Genomic DNA, 15924 nt, shown 5'->3' with positions numbered 1-15924 from the left:
TAAATGGATGGCATTGGGAAAGATAATGCTAAGTAAAGTTAGAAAATCTCCCCAAAAAACAAATGCCAAATATTTTCTCAGCTAAAAGAAGGCTGACTCATAGTGGAGTATGGAGGGGGGACCATAGGAAGAATAGATGAATTCTAGATAGAGCAGAGCAGTAGGAAGGTAAAGAAGGGCGCAGGGGATTAGCAAGTATGGTGGAATGGGATGGACATCATTATACAAATACATGTATGAAGACAAGAATTGATGTCAACATACTTTATATACACTCAGAGATATAAAAAATATACTGTATACATGTAATAAAAATTATAATGCATTCTGCTGTAATTTATTTTTTAAAAAAATGAAGCAAAAGAAAACTAACAACCTCTTTCTCTGATAGGCAGAATGAAAGTCTTTGGGAAAGAAGACACTCTGTTTTTTTTTTTTTTTCTACCAAAATAGTAAACATTTTCTTTCCTTTTTCTCAAAACTGTGTTCTCATTATTACCTTAGCATTAGGGACGAGAACAGAGCATTTGAAAACAAGTGCTTTAGTGGTATAGGGCAACTGAGCTCAAAACAGAACCTTTAGAGGGTCTACACTCAGACAATCTTCCATAGTGACCTACAGCCAAGGAGTTGTAGCACATGCCTGCAAACTCAACAACACCAGAGGCTGAGTCAGGAGAAGCACAAGCGGGAGGCCAGCTTTAAGAAATTAGCAAGATCCTGTCTCAAAATAAAAATAAAAGGAGGTGGAGATGCAGCTCAGTGGTAGAGCACCACTGGGTTCAGACCCCAGTACCAAAAAATAAACACAAAATTGTGGCACATAGTTTATGATGAAAAGAGAGTATCACATTTCTTTCTCTTCAAATTTCCAGAGGTCTGAAATTAGGGTCTCTACATGCACTTTCCCTTCATCTCAATAGTTTTGATTTCTGCTTTAGATCATATGAAACTTCTTTCCTTCTGTTTTTCTTTTCCTATTTCTGTTGTATTGTTAGTTTTGTTTTGGTTTTGGTTTTGGTTCTTAAGATTGAACCAGGCACACTACACCACAGAGCTACATCTTTTATTCATTTATATATTTTCACTTTGAGATAGGGTCTAATTGAGTGTCCTAGGGTCTCAATAAATTGCTGAAGCAATTTAATCCTTGCTTAAACAATTTGATCCTTCTGCCTCAGCCCCAAGTCTTTGGAATTACAGACACGTGCCACCACACTGTTCTAAATTTGTTTATTTCCCCTTTGCAAGTATGTGTGGGTGTGTTTTATTAGGTATTGAAGCCCAGGGATGATCTATTGCAGCTACATCCCAGGCATTTTCATTTTGTATTTTCAGACAGTGTCTTGTTAAATTGCCAAGGGCGTTGCTTAAACTCTTAATCCACCAGCTTCAGCCTCCCAAGAAGTTGGAATTACAGGTGCAGGTCACCAAACCATGAATGACACAATATTTTTTTATATACTGGACTCTATTGTGATCTATTTCTTCCTCAGGACTCCACTCCAAAGTGGCACGCTGTCACATGAACAAGATACACATGACAATCAAGCCTCATCTCAAAGTTAGCATTTTCCATCTTTTACTTACAAATGTTCTCAAATGCTACATGTAGCTTTTAGCATTGCTTGCATTTAAACGGAGCATGTTGGTAGCTGTCTGTAATCCAGCTATTCAAGAGGCTGGAGCAGGATGATGATGAGTTTCAGATTAGTATGGAGAACAAAGTGAGATCCTGTCTCAGCATAAGACAGGGCTGGGAACCTGATTTGGTGGGTCATGATTGTAATCGCAGTGGTTTAGGAGGCTGAGGCCAAAAAGGATCAAAAGTTCAAAGCCTGGCTCAGAAACTTAACAAGGCCATTATCAGCTTAGTGAGATCTGGCCTCAATATAAATTGAAAAGAGCTGGGGATGTGTCTCAGTGGTTAAGTACCCTGAGTTCAAACACCAGTACCAAAAAAGAAGATGATGATGAATGGGGACAAGAAAGAGGGGTAGAAAGAGACTAAGGAGGAGGAGGAGGAGAAAAGAAAGAAAATAACAACAGCTAAGGGCAAATGGACAACCCTGACCTAATGCATAGTCTACCCACAAGCTGCTCATTTCCTCTACTGGAAACAATGACATCTTGCTCTAAAACCCAGCAATAGAATGTCACCTGATTGGAAAGGGGATACACTGGGACAAGCCTGCCCCCTACTGGCTTTTCTGACACTGATTTTTAGGTGGTTCTTGCTTCAGATTACACTTTTCTGTGATTGGCACTGACTGTGCAGAGTATCCATGAAAATTAATTCAAAACCAATCTCCCCCACCCCTAAAAGTGATTTTATGTTTGTTTGTTTTTGTTATTGGAAGGTGTGTAGGGGCTGGTGGTGCGCCTGGGTAGAGGCAACTTGGAGGGCAATGGGGAGACAAAACTAGAAAACTAGACCCAATTTGTTGCTGAATCTAGCTTTTTTGCTGGGTGTTTTTTTTTTTTTCTTGGACTAGAGCTTCTGTGACCCCTGGTGCAGGAAGAGCCTAGCTGTATGTGGCCACTGGGAACAAAGGGCCTCAACTCCCCAATTTCCCCAAAGGCCAGTCTTATTACACTTGACACTGTAAATTTTTTCCCTGCCCAGAGAAGATTTATTCCTTTTTATGGTGCAAAAGAGCAACCTCCGGTCTTGCCCAGGGCCACCTCCATGGTCTGCCAAGCTGCTCATGGTCACTCAAGTGCAAGCCAGTCTTTTTCACCTTGGTGGCAATGATTCCTCTGATGCTGTCTCTGTTTCTTGTTAATTCCCTCTAGGGAGCATGGTCCTCTCAACAGCCTTTTGGAAATGGATACAGACCTCAGACCATTTTCCAACACTGCCCAAGCCTGCCAATTGCCACTTAGCAAGCCCTGAATGGGGCCACCTCTCTAGCCCAAGCTCTCTGCTCTCCCCTAGTTCTAGGTTATGAGGGGTCTCCTATATGCCTTCTGTGGGCACCTCCCAGCCAAACATTCTGGTCATCCCCCCACACATTTATTCACTTTAGTGGCTTGGGTCATAAGATTATTTTGAGAGTCCTGACAAGGTATCAGACTGAAAGACTGTAGGACAAAAAGAACAGGACTCTTTGGATTTGGAAAAAGCCTTGGACAAACAAAAGCTTTGGAGAAGATTCAGGAAAACCCCAGAGGAGGAAAGTTGAATTGTGTTCTGGTTGGGATGGCACATACCTGGGTTATTGATACCCAGCTAAAACCAGTCATTGTCAGAGGAACTTAGCAGCCAGAGAGGGCTTCTGTAACTGCCTTTTGTCAATAGATATCTAGAATTTAAAACATGCTGATTAACAGAATATATATACATAAACACACACACTCACACATACAGAAATATATCCATTTGATGGATTAATCCACTGATTGGATTATAGTTCTCATGATCTGATCATTTCACCTCTTGCTTTATCACACAGGTTTTTGGAGAACAACTCATATCCAATCCATATCAGAGACACTTCCTCTGACAGATATCTTCTGCTCCCCAACTTCCCAAAAAGCTCACAGTTCCCACCTCAGTGGATTATGGAGACAGGACGCAATATTTAACATACAATGAGACACCAACCTGGGTTATTCTCCTCAGGAGACCAATGGAGTTCCTCTTTGGGCAGTTCCTTCAGGTAGGAATAAGGCCCTGTCATTTGTCTAGGTTCCCTTAATTCTTTTCACCTTTGATGAGTAGGACTACCTCAGGAAGAAGGACAGGATGGGTTTTGAAAGTCTTTATTTGTTAAATTCATAATTTTGATCTGATGTATTTAGGTTAATATGTTTTTCTAATTACATTCTGCTTTTTCTAAGGCCAATTTACAAGGGTTAATTCTCAGTCTAATAGGTTTTTAACAAATAATCTACAAGACTTTTGTTTGTCTGTTTTGTGTAAGAGCACCGGGGTATTCTGTGTCTACATGTATGGCCATGTCTACATATATTTAGTATAAAAATTGATATAAAACCTCAGAAATTAAAATTTAAAAAATGGATACAAATACTTTTGCTTCATATGATTTATTAGGTTCAATTGAAATTGGGTGAATAAATAAAAGTCAAAATGTCTTTAATGTTACTAATGCAGAGTTTTGTATCTAGGTGATCAAAAATTTAATAAAATGGTAATGTCTATACAGTGTCTAATATCCAATGTCTCTAGGATTTTTCTTCAATGGGAAAAAATTAAAAATGCTATCCAATGCACTTTTCTTATACCTTTTTTAAAAAAATGTAAATATGATCTGACCTATATGAAATTAATCATGGATGTGTTTGTTACAGACATCTGATTGGTTTACAAAGTTTAAATGTTATGTATTAAATGTAATATCTAGTAATCAAATTTTTAAAAATTCCATAAGGTAAAATATGTAAGCATTGTTGGTGTTTTCAGATATTGGTACATTTGAAAAAATTCAAATTACTTTCCATTATCCCCAAAACAAACTTAGAAAAAGTTAAATGTTCCAGCATGTATAATTCTATATACAAATAGTCAAGAGGTTTCAACTGCATTTCAATTAGAGTAGTATAAATATAGTTCCTCTTATTAAAATGGATTAATTTTTCTAAATTCAGAAATTGATAAGTGTTATTTTAAGGTATAAACAAAAAGAGAGATCCATAGATCAAAAATTATAGAAAGCTTTTACTATAAAAATATATTTAGTAAAAAACATGTTTCCAGGTAAGAAAGTCTATGTGTGGTAAAACATAATTATAATACTTCTAAGTATACAAGAGGGTCTAAGTAAGTAATGTAAACATGTATAATTAAAGGAGAAATATTAAAATGTTTCTTTATAGTTAAGTTGTTTATATATGTAATAAAAATAGTTAAAAGTATTCAAGGTTATTCTCTAAGAGCAAATATTAATGTACTGACATAAACCAAAGTTTGATTTACATATTAAAATGACAAACACTTCTTAAAATATTAATTACATTGTGTCTGTTAAGTTTTATTCTCTAGAGCAACTAACTGGACAAATGAAGGTTTCTACACCTCTGGTGGAACAGCAACTGTTATTTTAGAGTATTGTTCCATATTACAGAGTCTAAAACTTGGTTGATATAAAAACATCAATAAAATTTTAGTACACTACACTTCTTTACATATTAAGTGTGCTTGCTTACCTTGGCTTGACCCCCAAATCTCGCTTTTGTGTTTTTTTGGCTTAAATCTGAGGCACAACTGAAGGTGGTATGTTACTCTGACCATCTGGCTTATAGAGAGTAGAGTGTCTGCTGCTAGCCAGCAATAAAGGCTTAATTGGAATGGCAATGTGTGGTCTGAGAGTTATTTAAGGGTCTCGGTATCCCTATAACATTCACCCAGAGTAATTTTGCAGACTGAGGCTACTATTCTCCTATTAGTTATGGCACTTGCTCCCAGGTGCAATGTATTCTCTTGAGGGTTTTAAATATTCTATGGCCAGGTACTGAGGTACACTTACAATCCCAGTAACTTGGGAGGCTGAGGCAAAAGGATCCGAGATTCCAAGCAACATAGTCAAACCCTGTCTCTAATAAAAATATAAAAGGTGTTGTGGGTGTAGCTTAATAGTAAACTGCCTCAGGTACATAATACCCGGTACTACATACATACACACACATACACACACACACAGAGAGAGAGAGAGAGAGAGAGAGAGAGAGAGAGAGAGAGAGAGAGAGAGAGAGAGAGAGAGAGAGAAAGAGTCCAGCAGCCTCATGCATGCCAAGTGATTGCCATAACATTCAAACAACTAAAGGGAGCCAAGACTGATCATGTAATGGCTTAGAATATTCCGGGGTCACAGTGTCCCAGCTGATGATGCTACTGTAAGAGACTGCAGAATCAAAATGAAATTTATGTACTTAAACCTCACAAAAGTGGAGAGCAGGAGAAAATGGAGAAGAAGGTCCTTGAGCTTGATAGTTTGATAATAGACTTTCAGGAGGACTCTGACAAAACCACAACATTACACCAAAAAATGGCTTCTAAACTCCTAACTTTCCAAAGAAGATCACAGGATTTTCATCATTGGCTCTCAAGAGATTAATAAAACACTGAATTCAACTGCAACTTCCAATAAGAAGAGCCTTTCTTCTGCACTGCAGTGGAATCTATTATGGTTCATTCTCAAGCACAATTTGAAACTGGTGGGCAATGATTCCAAAGACAATTGAAAACTGTAATGGCTTCCACGTGGAATGTTCCAATTGAACATCTCTCAAACAGCTGCTTTTTTTAAGCCAGGTGAGGTGTAATTCCAGATTCTCAGTAGCTTGAGGAAGGAGGATGGCACGATTCAGTGGAGACTTGAACATTTGGCAAGCATGTTTCAAAATAAATCAAAGAGAACTGGGCAGTTAGCTCCTGATTCAATGCTCAGTACTGGAGGAGAGGAGAGTAAGTTTTTAGGCTTCAAGTTGGTTTTATCAAGTTCTCTGATTACACTGGAAAAGCAAAACTGAATCATCTCTGTTAAAAGTTGAAGTATTATTTCATAGGACATAACTTCTGTATTCACTTTAAGTATCTTTAATCACTCTGGTTAAATGACTTATCTTTTATAATGATCTGGGACCCCAGGTTTCATTAAGTGGTTTAAACTTTTTGAGATTATTCACTAACTTCTGTATGATGAAAGTCTGTATTGTCATTTGACCTTGAGCTAACATTGGGATGTTCTAGAGAACTCCATATTTGCTCAAGGGATCTCAAGAAGAGAGACATTAACACAAATAGCCTAATTTGATATGATGGGAATTCCTGTCAAATATGACATAACTTTTTCAAGTTATATTTATTTAGATATTTTATTAATATTTGCTTTAAAATGGCAAAAATTCATAAAACATCTGATAAGTTTTTAGACATAATTCTGGACACTATATTAAAATGTACGCCAATCAAATCACCTTGTAAATAACTGGTCATCATAAATTTCCAACAGATTTTTAACCATGAGGATTCTAAATGTTTAGCATCAATAATTATCATTTAGGTGAGGATTTGGCTCAAGTGGTAGCGTGCTCACCTGGCTTGCATGCGGCCCTGGGTTCGATCCTCAGCATCATATATATATAAAGATGTTGTATCTGCCAAAAAATAAACAATAAATATTTAAAAATTGTCTCTCTCACTCTCTCTCTATCCCTCTTTCTTTCTCTCTAAAAATAAGAGTTATCATTTGGATTATTGCCCTGAACATAACTAAAATCAGATTAATTGATTAAAAAGAAAAAACCCACTAACAATTTTATTTGAACACAGATCTCTCATCTATCAATCTGTCTATCTATATATCTATTTATCTATGTATTTATTTATTCATTTCTTTATTGTTGCTAGGGTTCAAACTCAGGGCCTCATGCATGCTAGGAAAATGCTCTATTTTTTCAAAATTGGAATTCAAAACAGGGTGTGGTTATGAACACTTTTAATTCCATCTGCTCTGGTGTGAAGTGATAAATACAATCAATAATTTTGTCAATTATGGGTTCCAGATTAGTAAAAAATACAAATGATGCATATAAAATCTTGAAAATTGAGATAAGGCAATTATAAAGCAAGACCTCTCATAGGCAGGCCTGAGACTCCATTTTGTTGCCTCTTATGAATGACTGTTTTAAGAGCTATTTCTCAGAAACTGAAATGACAACTGTTTTCTTATTTTTTAAAAAATTGCATTTCTGTACTTTGTACACAACAAATTGTACCCTACTCAGGGTACACTGGTGGTAGTGGAGAGCTATATCCTTGGTTTGATGCTATTGTGGGTCTCCATGACTTTGCAGTAGATTCTCATCTCCACAACTTCCACCCAAATTCAGGATGTGATTGTCTAGCACCTGCTTGAAACCAGGACCGTGCTCAACTGAACTGCAAAGCTAATGTGCTGGCTTGCTGAGTGAAAAATTTTGATCCTGCCTAGAGCCCAGAGGCCCCACTTATTAATGTTTTAATTTTTATAATTGGCTTGCTTACATGAGGATAAGCAAGTCACTAAGTTGTAGATTTTGTGCTTATAATGTCTTTAGGTGTATAAGGAAGCTTCTGTCCTATCACAGAGCTTCAGACTCTGTGGTGGGTGACAGTCTCTAGTCAAGTAAGTAAAGCTCTATTTTTATTTGAAATTCAAACTTAACATAACACCATCTATTTAGCAGGTTAAGGCAGAAGAATCTCAAATTCAATGCCTGTCTCAGTAATTTAGTGAGAACCTCTCTCAAAAAAATAATTTTTTTAAATTGGCTCCAAATGTAGCTCAGTGGTGTAGTTCCCCTGGGTTGAAACCTTGGCACCCAAACTGAATACATTAAAAAATTAATTAACTAAATAATTAATTAATACAATTGAAAAAAAAGTTGAGGATGTAGCTCAGTGGTAAAGCTCTCCTGGGTTCAATCCCCAGTGTCAATAAATAGAAAATAAAAATACATAAATTCAGAGCCTAAATATTTTGAAATAATGATCACCTCTACTCATAAAATTTCTGCAAAAGCCTAACTCTTTATACAATACTAAAGACGAGAGCTTGGAGATGAGATACCCAAGGCTTACTGAACAGACAAAATTGAATTTAAAAGTGATTTTCTGGTGGAGGGACTCTGAGAACCACTCTTTCCAAATCCACCTTGTTGTTCAAATGTGGCTTAGTGAGTTTCAACATTGATTCCTAGTCATCTATTAATCTTCTCCAATGGGGGACTGGACCAAACAGGAAAAATCTATCCTGACACTTAGATAGAATAAAACCCTAACCATTATGTGATACATCCAGCGAAAAAAAAATCTTCATCCCCCAAAAAAAACATAAATGGTGCTCAAATCAACAGGCAGTAACTGTGACAAATCCTGATAAAGGGCAAGCAGGGTGCTGCCAATGGAAGGTCCCTGGGCAGCCCTGCCTAATGGCAGGAAGTATCACAAACTAGTCAGCCCCAACCTCATCTGTGCATAAAATCCACCCAAACCCTCACCCCTCCATGTTTTCTAAGAGGACAGCTGGCTAGACACCACCTATTTTCATTGAACTGAGGCCACCCTTGGTAATGAATCTGTGGAGCCTGTGATAATTGATTCAAAGCTGCCTTTGACACCCTGTCTTCCTTTGCCTCCTGGATGGGGCACTGACTCATCTTTCTTTGAGGGTGCTGCATTAAAGCCCTATTTTGTCTGACTACACTTTTTCTGTGGAGAGCCACTTTCTGTTGTGACTTAGGTTGACTGTAATTTTGTCCTGCCTTGTGCACCAAGTCAGGGGTAATTAGAGAAGTCAGAGCTGTGCCACGAAGTCACCCTTTGAGCTGGTGACACACAGACAAATTCCAGAGAAACTTAAAATTAAATCAGAGAGTAGATTTCAAATATTGTAGAGCATAAAAAACAGAGACAGTGTTGGATGTATCCTTAACCCTATATAGCTGCACACACACACACACACACATGAAATTAAATGTGTTTCATTTGTGGCGAGTTATTACATGAAACAGAAACCAAATATAACCTTAGCCAATTGTAATTATCCAACTAACATATGATTATGTGATGTGAGCAGGGATATTTTCCAACAAGATACCCCAAAAGACCATCACGGTTTAGATGCTGTGTCTCCCAACAGCTCATATGTAATAATATTTTTGAAAGAGAAATGATTGGTTTATAGCCTTGACCTAGCCAGTGAATTAATCCTAGGTAGAATTTACTGGGGATAATGGGGGCAGGTGGGCTGTGGCTGGAGAAAGCTGATCTTTAATATGGGTATACAGTTTGTATCTGCAAGTGGCTCTCTCTCTCTCTCTCTCTCTCTCTCTCTCTCTCTCTCTCTCTCTCTCTCTCTCTACTTTCTGGTAATGTGAGCCTCTTTCCTCTGCCAAACACTTCTGCCATGAGATTCAGTCTCAACTTAGAGGTGCTGTCTCTGGATTGAGTCCGCTGAAACCAAGAAAACCAAATAAATATTTCCTCCCCTGCAGTTGTTGTCATTGGGTCTTTGAGTCACAGCACCATAAACCTGACTAAAACAAAAACAGAAAAAAAAACAGAAATGCAATTGTCTCACCACCACCCATCAAACCATTTTTTCCACATGTTCCCTGGAAGTGCTCACCTAACATGGCTCATCCAAGTATTCCTTCTTTTTCTGTTCCTCCTTCCTCAATTTTAGAATTTTATTTTACTCAGACTCTTGAAAATTTTTTTTTTCTTCTGTTCTACTCCCAGGCTAAAGGCCTTGGAATGTGCCTGTGGCCAAGGTTTTCTGAGACATGTGCCCTGGGAAAGTCTCTGATTCTGAAAGAAGGCTCTCTAATTGGTGGCCTACCTAAAGTCAAGGACACCTGCTGTCCAACCCTGTGTCTTTCTCTCCAACATCCCAAGTTTCTCGCTGCTTCCACCCTCAGTGGCTTTCAGACTTTCCCAAGTCTGATGGGACATGGTGGCCCGTGCCTGTAATCACAGAAACTCAGGAGACTCGGAGAAGGGGGATGGCAAGTTTGAGGCCAGCCTCAGCAACTTAGGGAGGACCTAGGCAATTTAGTGATACTCGGCCTCCAAATAAAAGCAAAAAATAAAAAGGGATGGGGATGTGGCTCAGTGGAAGACAGCCAATGTGTTTCATCCCCACTACAAAAAGACAGAAAAAATCTTGCCCTAAGTCTATAAGACTAATTCTACTCTCCTGTGTGCTCTACCACCCTTAGTGTGCTCAGATTTACTACAAGTTAACTTGACACTTATGTCACTGTTGGAAACAAGGTTTCCATTCTGTAATCTTTGTGGATTACACTACTGTCTTCAAAAACCTGTTTTGTCTCTGGAATTTTCAAAATATTTTTGAAAATCATTTTTTTTTCAAATAATTTTGATATGGCAAAGATCCCTGTAGAAAGGTATTTTCCAGTAGTGTTTTTCTTACATTAGGGATTAAGTACTTTTATGTCTCACAGTAGAAACAGGAGGGTCACATATAGACAAAATTGAGTCCATGGTGGAGAGTGCATAGACCAAGGCATCACTGACTCTCACATCTCCCGATTCTGTGCTCTTGCATGACCATCAGATTTAATAGAGTAATGCCTGGAAGAAAACCCCTCGTGATTAAGTGGGTGGAGACTGGGGAAGGTGATCACATACTGCTTTCTGATTGGATGCTGGTCAATCAGATGGAGGTGGGGGCGTGGCCAGAGAGGTCCATAAAAGCTTCTGCAGAGCCAGAAGAGAAACACAAGGGTCTTGCAGCCTAAGGAGACACATCCTGACTTGCGGAAGCTCAGAGCACCTGCACACCTGGCTAGTTCCCGTAAGTCCCTCACTGGCCTGAGGAACAGCACCTTTCCTTCTCACCTGTGTGGATTCAGGAACAATTTGGATTCTGTCCTTTCTCATGAACCAACTTAGGCCTTCGATTTTGCCTCTCAGTGTGGTTCTGTCTTTATACTGAATATCAGGATTTCCATTTTGGTTTATGTCACTTTCAAATTCCTTTTTTTTTTTCAGTACCAGGTATTGAACTCAGAAGTACTCTACCACTGAGCCACATCCCCAGCCCTTTTTTGTATTTTATTTAGGGACAGGGTCTCACTGAGTTGCTTAGCACCTGCTCTTGCTGAGGCTGGCTTTAATCCCTTGATATTCCTGTGTCAGTCTCCAGAGCCCCTGGGATTATAGGTGTAGGCTCACATGCCCCACTTTTATTGATTTGTTTAACTTTTGTTTTTTAAGATTTATATGGACAATATAATTTATTTATTTATCTATTTATTTATCTGGTGATTGAACCCAGGGCCTTGTACATTCGAGGAGAGCACTCTAATAACAGAGGTATATCCCCAGGTCACTATTTATTAATTTTTATGTGCTGCTGAGGATAAAGTCCAGTTCAAGCCCCAACCACTTTTTTCACCAAAGAGATTGGATTCCTATTTCATTCTAATTGATTGCAATTCTTTTTTCTGATGATGGAAATATTTATATTGTGTGCCTATAAATTATATTCTTTTGCTGCGTGTGGTGGCACACACCAATAATCTCGCCAACTCAAGAGTTTGAGGAGGCAGAAGGACTAGAGTCCAAAGTCAGCCTCAGAACACGAAATGCTACACAAATCAGTAAGACCCTGTCTCCATCTCAAATACAAAATAGGGTTAGGGAAGTGGCTCAGTGGTTGAGTGTCTAAAATTCAGACACCAATATCAGCCCCTAAAAGAGTATACTGTATGGCCTAGGTGGTTTTTTATTTTATAATTTCTTTAAACAAATGAAACCCAAAGCTTCAAATGATCTCATGAAAGAGTTCACAGCCTCTGTTCTGATCTGTTTGTTATCTTCAACATCCCCCTAAAATGACAGATTCTCACATGTGTAACAGATATCCATGAGGCTCTGTTGTAGTTTCCAAGTGTTTTATAATATGTGCAAATGCTTTATAAATGCTCATTTAAAAAAATTAAAATGAATGTCATCCACATAAGGGCAAGTCCATTTCCAGCCATATAGTTGTTCAATCTAGGAGCTTACTGTTTCGGTCACATAACACTCTAATTCCTATTTTTAAAGGACAAAATAATAATCCAAAGCTTTCCCCCATAAGGGTGAGGTGTGCATGTAGACTTCCCAGTACCCCCTTCCCAGAGGCTGCCAATAGATGAAATAGTGACCTTTTCCCTGGACCATTTTCTAGGATTTTTCTTCATTCAGACTTTCCAGGATGAGCATCCAGACCCCACCCATGCTGTTGGAGCTGGCAGGGTGCAGACTGCTGAGCAACAAGTCCAGGGCTGTCCTAAATCTGGAGGAGTTGCCCATAGAGCTCTTCTCACCACTCTTTGTGGAGGCCTTCAGCAGGGGACACACTGAGGTCCTGAAGAAAATAGTACAGGCCTGCCCCTTCACCTGCCTGCCCCTGGGGGCCCTGATGAGGAAGCAACAGCTTGAGATGATCCGAGTTGTCCTGGATGGGCTGGACATGCTGTTTGCCCAGCAGGATCACCCCAGGTGAGGGGGACCTAGGTGGCCTGGAAGGGAGCACCCTGGGTGCCAGGGAAGCGATGGGTATAGGCAGGGAGAGTGGGTGCTGAATTGTGCATGACAGGCTTCCTGTGCTGCCAGCAAGGAGGGGGGGAGAGGCTTTGGCCATGCTGAGCCCCATCTGGGAAAGGCTTCAAGATTTGGAGGTGCTTTTGGCAGCTGTGTTGACCCATGAAGGAGGCTATACCTGAAACTGCATCACTCTGTACAAGTGCGGGAACCAGGCTAAATTGGAGGGAAGTTAATGGAGAAAAGTGAGACAGAAAAAAGAGGTAGAGCAGGGGCCAGCAGCTGAGAGGTGAAGGAAGAAGCCTCAGGGCTGAGACTCTGCTGTCGTTCCCGCAGGAGGTGGAAACTGCAGGTGCTGGATTTGCGGAATGTTCCCCAGAACTTCTGGAGGATGTGGTCTGGAGCCGTCGCTGATGCCTGCTCACCAGAGGACATTAAGAAGAATGGAACATTGAAAATTGGTCCAGCAATGGAAGCTAAGCCACTTTTCAAGGTAGTCATAGACTTGAGCCTCAGAAAAAGAGCCCTGGATGACTTCCTGATTCACTTGTTCCTGTGGGTCAGAAAGAGAAGGGACAGGCTGCACCTGTGTTGCAATAGGCTGAAGATCTTTGGGAAACCCACTGGTCACACCAGGAAGGTCCTGAGACTGCTGCAGCTGGACTCTGTCCAGAAGGTGGAAGTGCACTGCGCCTGGGCACCCTCCACCTTGGCTGCTTGTGCTGCTTTCTTGGGCCAGATGAGGAACCTGAGGAAACTGCTTGTCTCCCAGGTCTATGTGCCTGCCTATACCTCCCAAGAGGAGCAGGAGCAGCTGCTTGCCCAGCTCACCTCACAGTTCCTCAGGATGGACTGCCTGTGGAAGTTCTGTGCCAATGCTGTCTTCCTCCTTGAGGGCCACCTGGAACAGGTGCTGAGGTAAGTAGGGGTGGGGGGTGAGATTCTCCTGCAGACCAGTTACAGGAAATATGCACCTATGTGCCACTAACACTCTCATGGTTAATAAGACACTGGTAGGTAAATAACCCATCCTTTTGTTCCTATTGTATCCTGAAGCTAGTTAACAAAACAGGTGTTGGAGCAGACTCCTAAATGAGGGTCGATAGTCTGGGAAGTGCCACCATGCTGGACAGCCAATTGGGAGAGACAGGAGCTAGGGATAGAATTTAGTTTCCCTTCATGGGAGGCCTGTCTAACTAAGTTGGTAGAAAGCAGGTAGAAAAAAGGCTTGGAAGGAGGGAAGCCCCCACACTGACACCGGTTAACAAGGAAACTCTGTGGTCCCCAGCTGGGAGCAGAGGACCTGCCTCTATACCCACTTGGGGAAGGCTTTTCTGAACTTCAGGTAGTGATCCTGGGTTTAAAGGTCAAGAGCAGGGATGGAAACCTTGCTGAGGATATAGGATGTGCGCCTCTCAGAGGGTTAACCCCAGTGGATTTTGTTACATCCTGCCAAAATTTGTCCTTCATACATGACTGTCTATGACCTCCTGTGGCCAGACCTGTGACTTTCTGCTTGGCAGTGAGGAGGGGACACAGAGATGTGGACTCATCTGTTCACAAAAGATGTGGTGAAAGGCTCACCCTGACATAGGGTGATGTGAAAAACCAGAGTCTGCAAAAGGCAGCATCCTAAGTGTGGACCATTTTCAGATCATCAGGGTGACTTTGGGTTTGGGCCAATTTGTCTTCTCCCTCCTTGACATTGCACCTCAGAACTAACTGTCTGGTTTTTCATTAGGCACCTGAAGACCCCCCTGGAGACCCTCTAAATAACCAACTTCCCACTTTCAGATTCTGACTGGAATTACCTTTCTCGATATCCAAACGCCAGACAGCTCAGACACCTGGAACTGAGGGGCATCAAACTTACCGATTTCAGTCTGGAGCCCCTCCAAATTCTGCTGGAAAGCACTGCAACCACCCTGAACAGCCTGGACCTGGAAGCTTGCGGGATCACTGACTCCCAGCTCCAGGCCCTCCTGCCTACCCTTAGCCACTGCTCCCAGCTTGTGATCTTGAGCATCCATGGGAATGGCCTCTCTATGTCAACCCTGAGGGACCTGCTGCTTCACACTTCCAGGCTGAGCCAGTTGAGCGTAGAGCTGTATCCTGCCCCTCTGGAAAGCTATGATGCCCGTGGTACCATTCACCCAGGGAGATGTTCCCAACTCTGTGCTGAGCTGACAGCAATAGTGAGGGACTTTAGGCAGCCGAACATCCTTGTGTTCTGTACCGTCCCCTGTCGTTGTTGTGGCTCCAAGTTCCTGTATATCCAGGGCCTCATTCACTGCTCCTGTCCAACAGCTGCCTAGTTGGGTGTGTTTCCAAAGGGTACTTCTAGGCAATTTAAGGCATAACCAAGATGTAAGGTCACCTTAGAGGGAACACAGAAACCACCATTTCAGACATTGCCTAAAGTGTGGATGGGGAAAGGAAAGTACAGCAGGGGGCTCCATTGTGAGAAGCTCCCCCTCCCCAGGATAGTACCTTCAGGACACGTGTCTCTATGGAGACATACATGGGAACATGGATTTCTAGAATGGGATTGAGGCTTCATGGGCACAGGAAGATGCTACTTTCTTTCATGACTGGTCCATAAATCGGCAGAAATGAACAGAATCTCAAGGTTAGTCTTCTGCCATTCTGTGCACTGGATTTACGTGGCTTTCTAATGAAACCTTGGGATTCTCCAGGTGCTGACGGAAAAAGAATGCATAAGGTACTTGGTGAACAATGAGGTTCAGCCCCAGAAAGTCAAGGTATCAAACTGAAATCTGGTCATGATGTGTGGGTATTCTGTGGCTTAACACATGCAGGTTCACACACGTGGATTGGAACATTCTATGTCGGCACTGAACATG

At 40.9% G+C, this 15924-nt stretch overlaps 1 protein-coding gene across 1 annotated transcript; it reads left to right on the top strand.

Annotated features, from left to right (window-relative positions):
- Positions 1 to 12731: 12731 nt before the first annotated feature.
- LOC101954323 (PRAME family member 12-like) lies at positions 12732 to 15375 on the top strand. The gene is given in 3 exon segments (XM_078027791.1): positions 12732 to 13018; positions 13397 to 13978; positions 14802 to 15375. Coding segments are annotated over 3 exon segments (1443 nt in total).
- The last annotated feature ends 549 nt before the right edge of the window (positions 15376 to 15924 follow it).

This window comes from Ictidomys tridecemlineatus, chromosome 11 (genome assembly GCF_052094955.1).
Source record: "Ictidomys tridecemlineatus isolate mIctTri1 chromosome 11, mIctTri1.hap1, whole genome shotgun sequence".
In the NCBI taxonomy this organism is placed as follows: domain Eukaryota; kingdom Metazoa; phylum Chordata; class Mammalia; order Rodentia; family Sciuridae; genus Ictidomys; species Ictidomys tridecemlineatus.
This window is presented reverse-complemented; position numbering and strand designations above follow the sequence as displayed.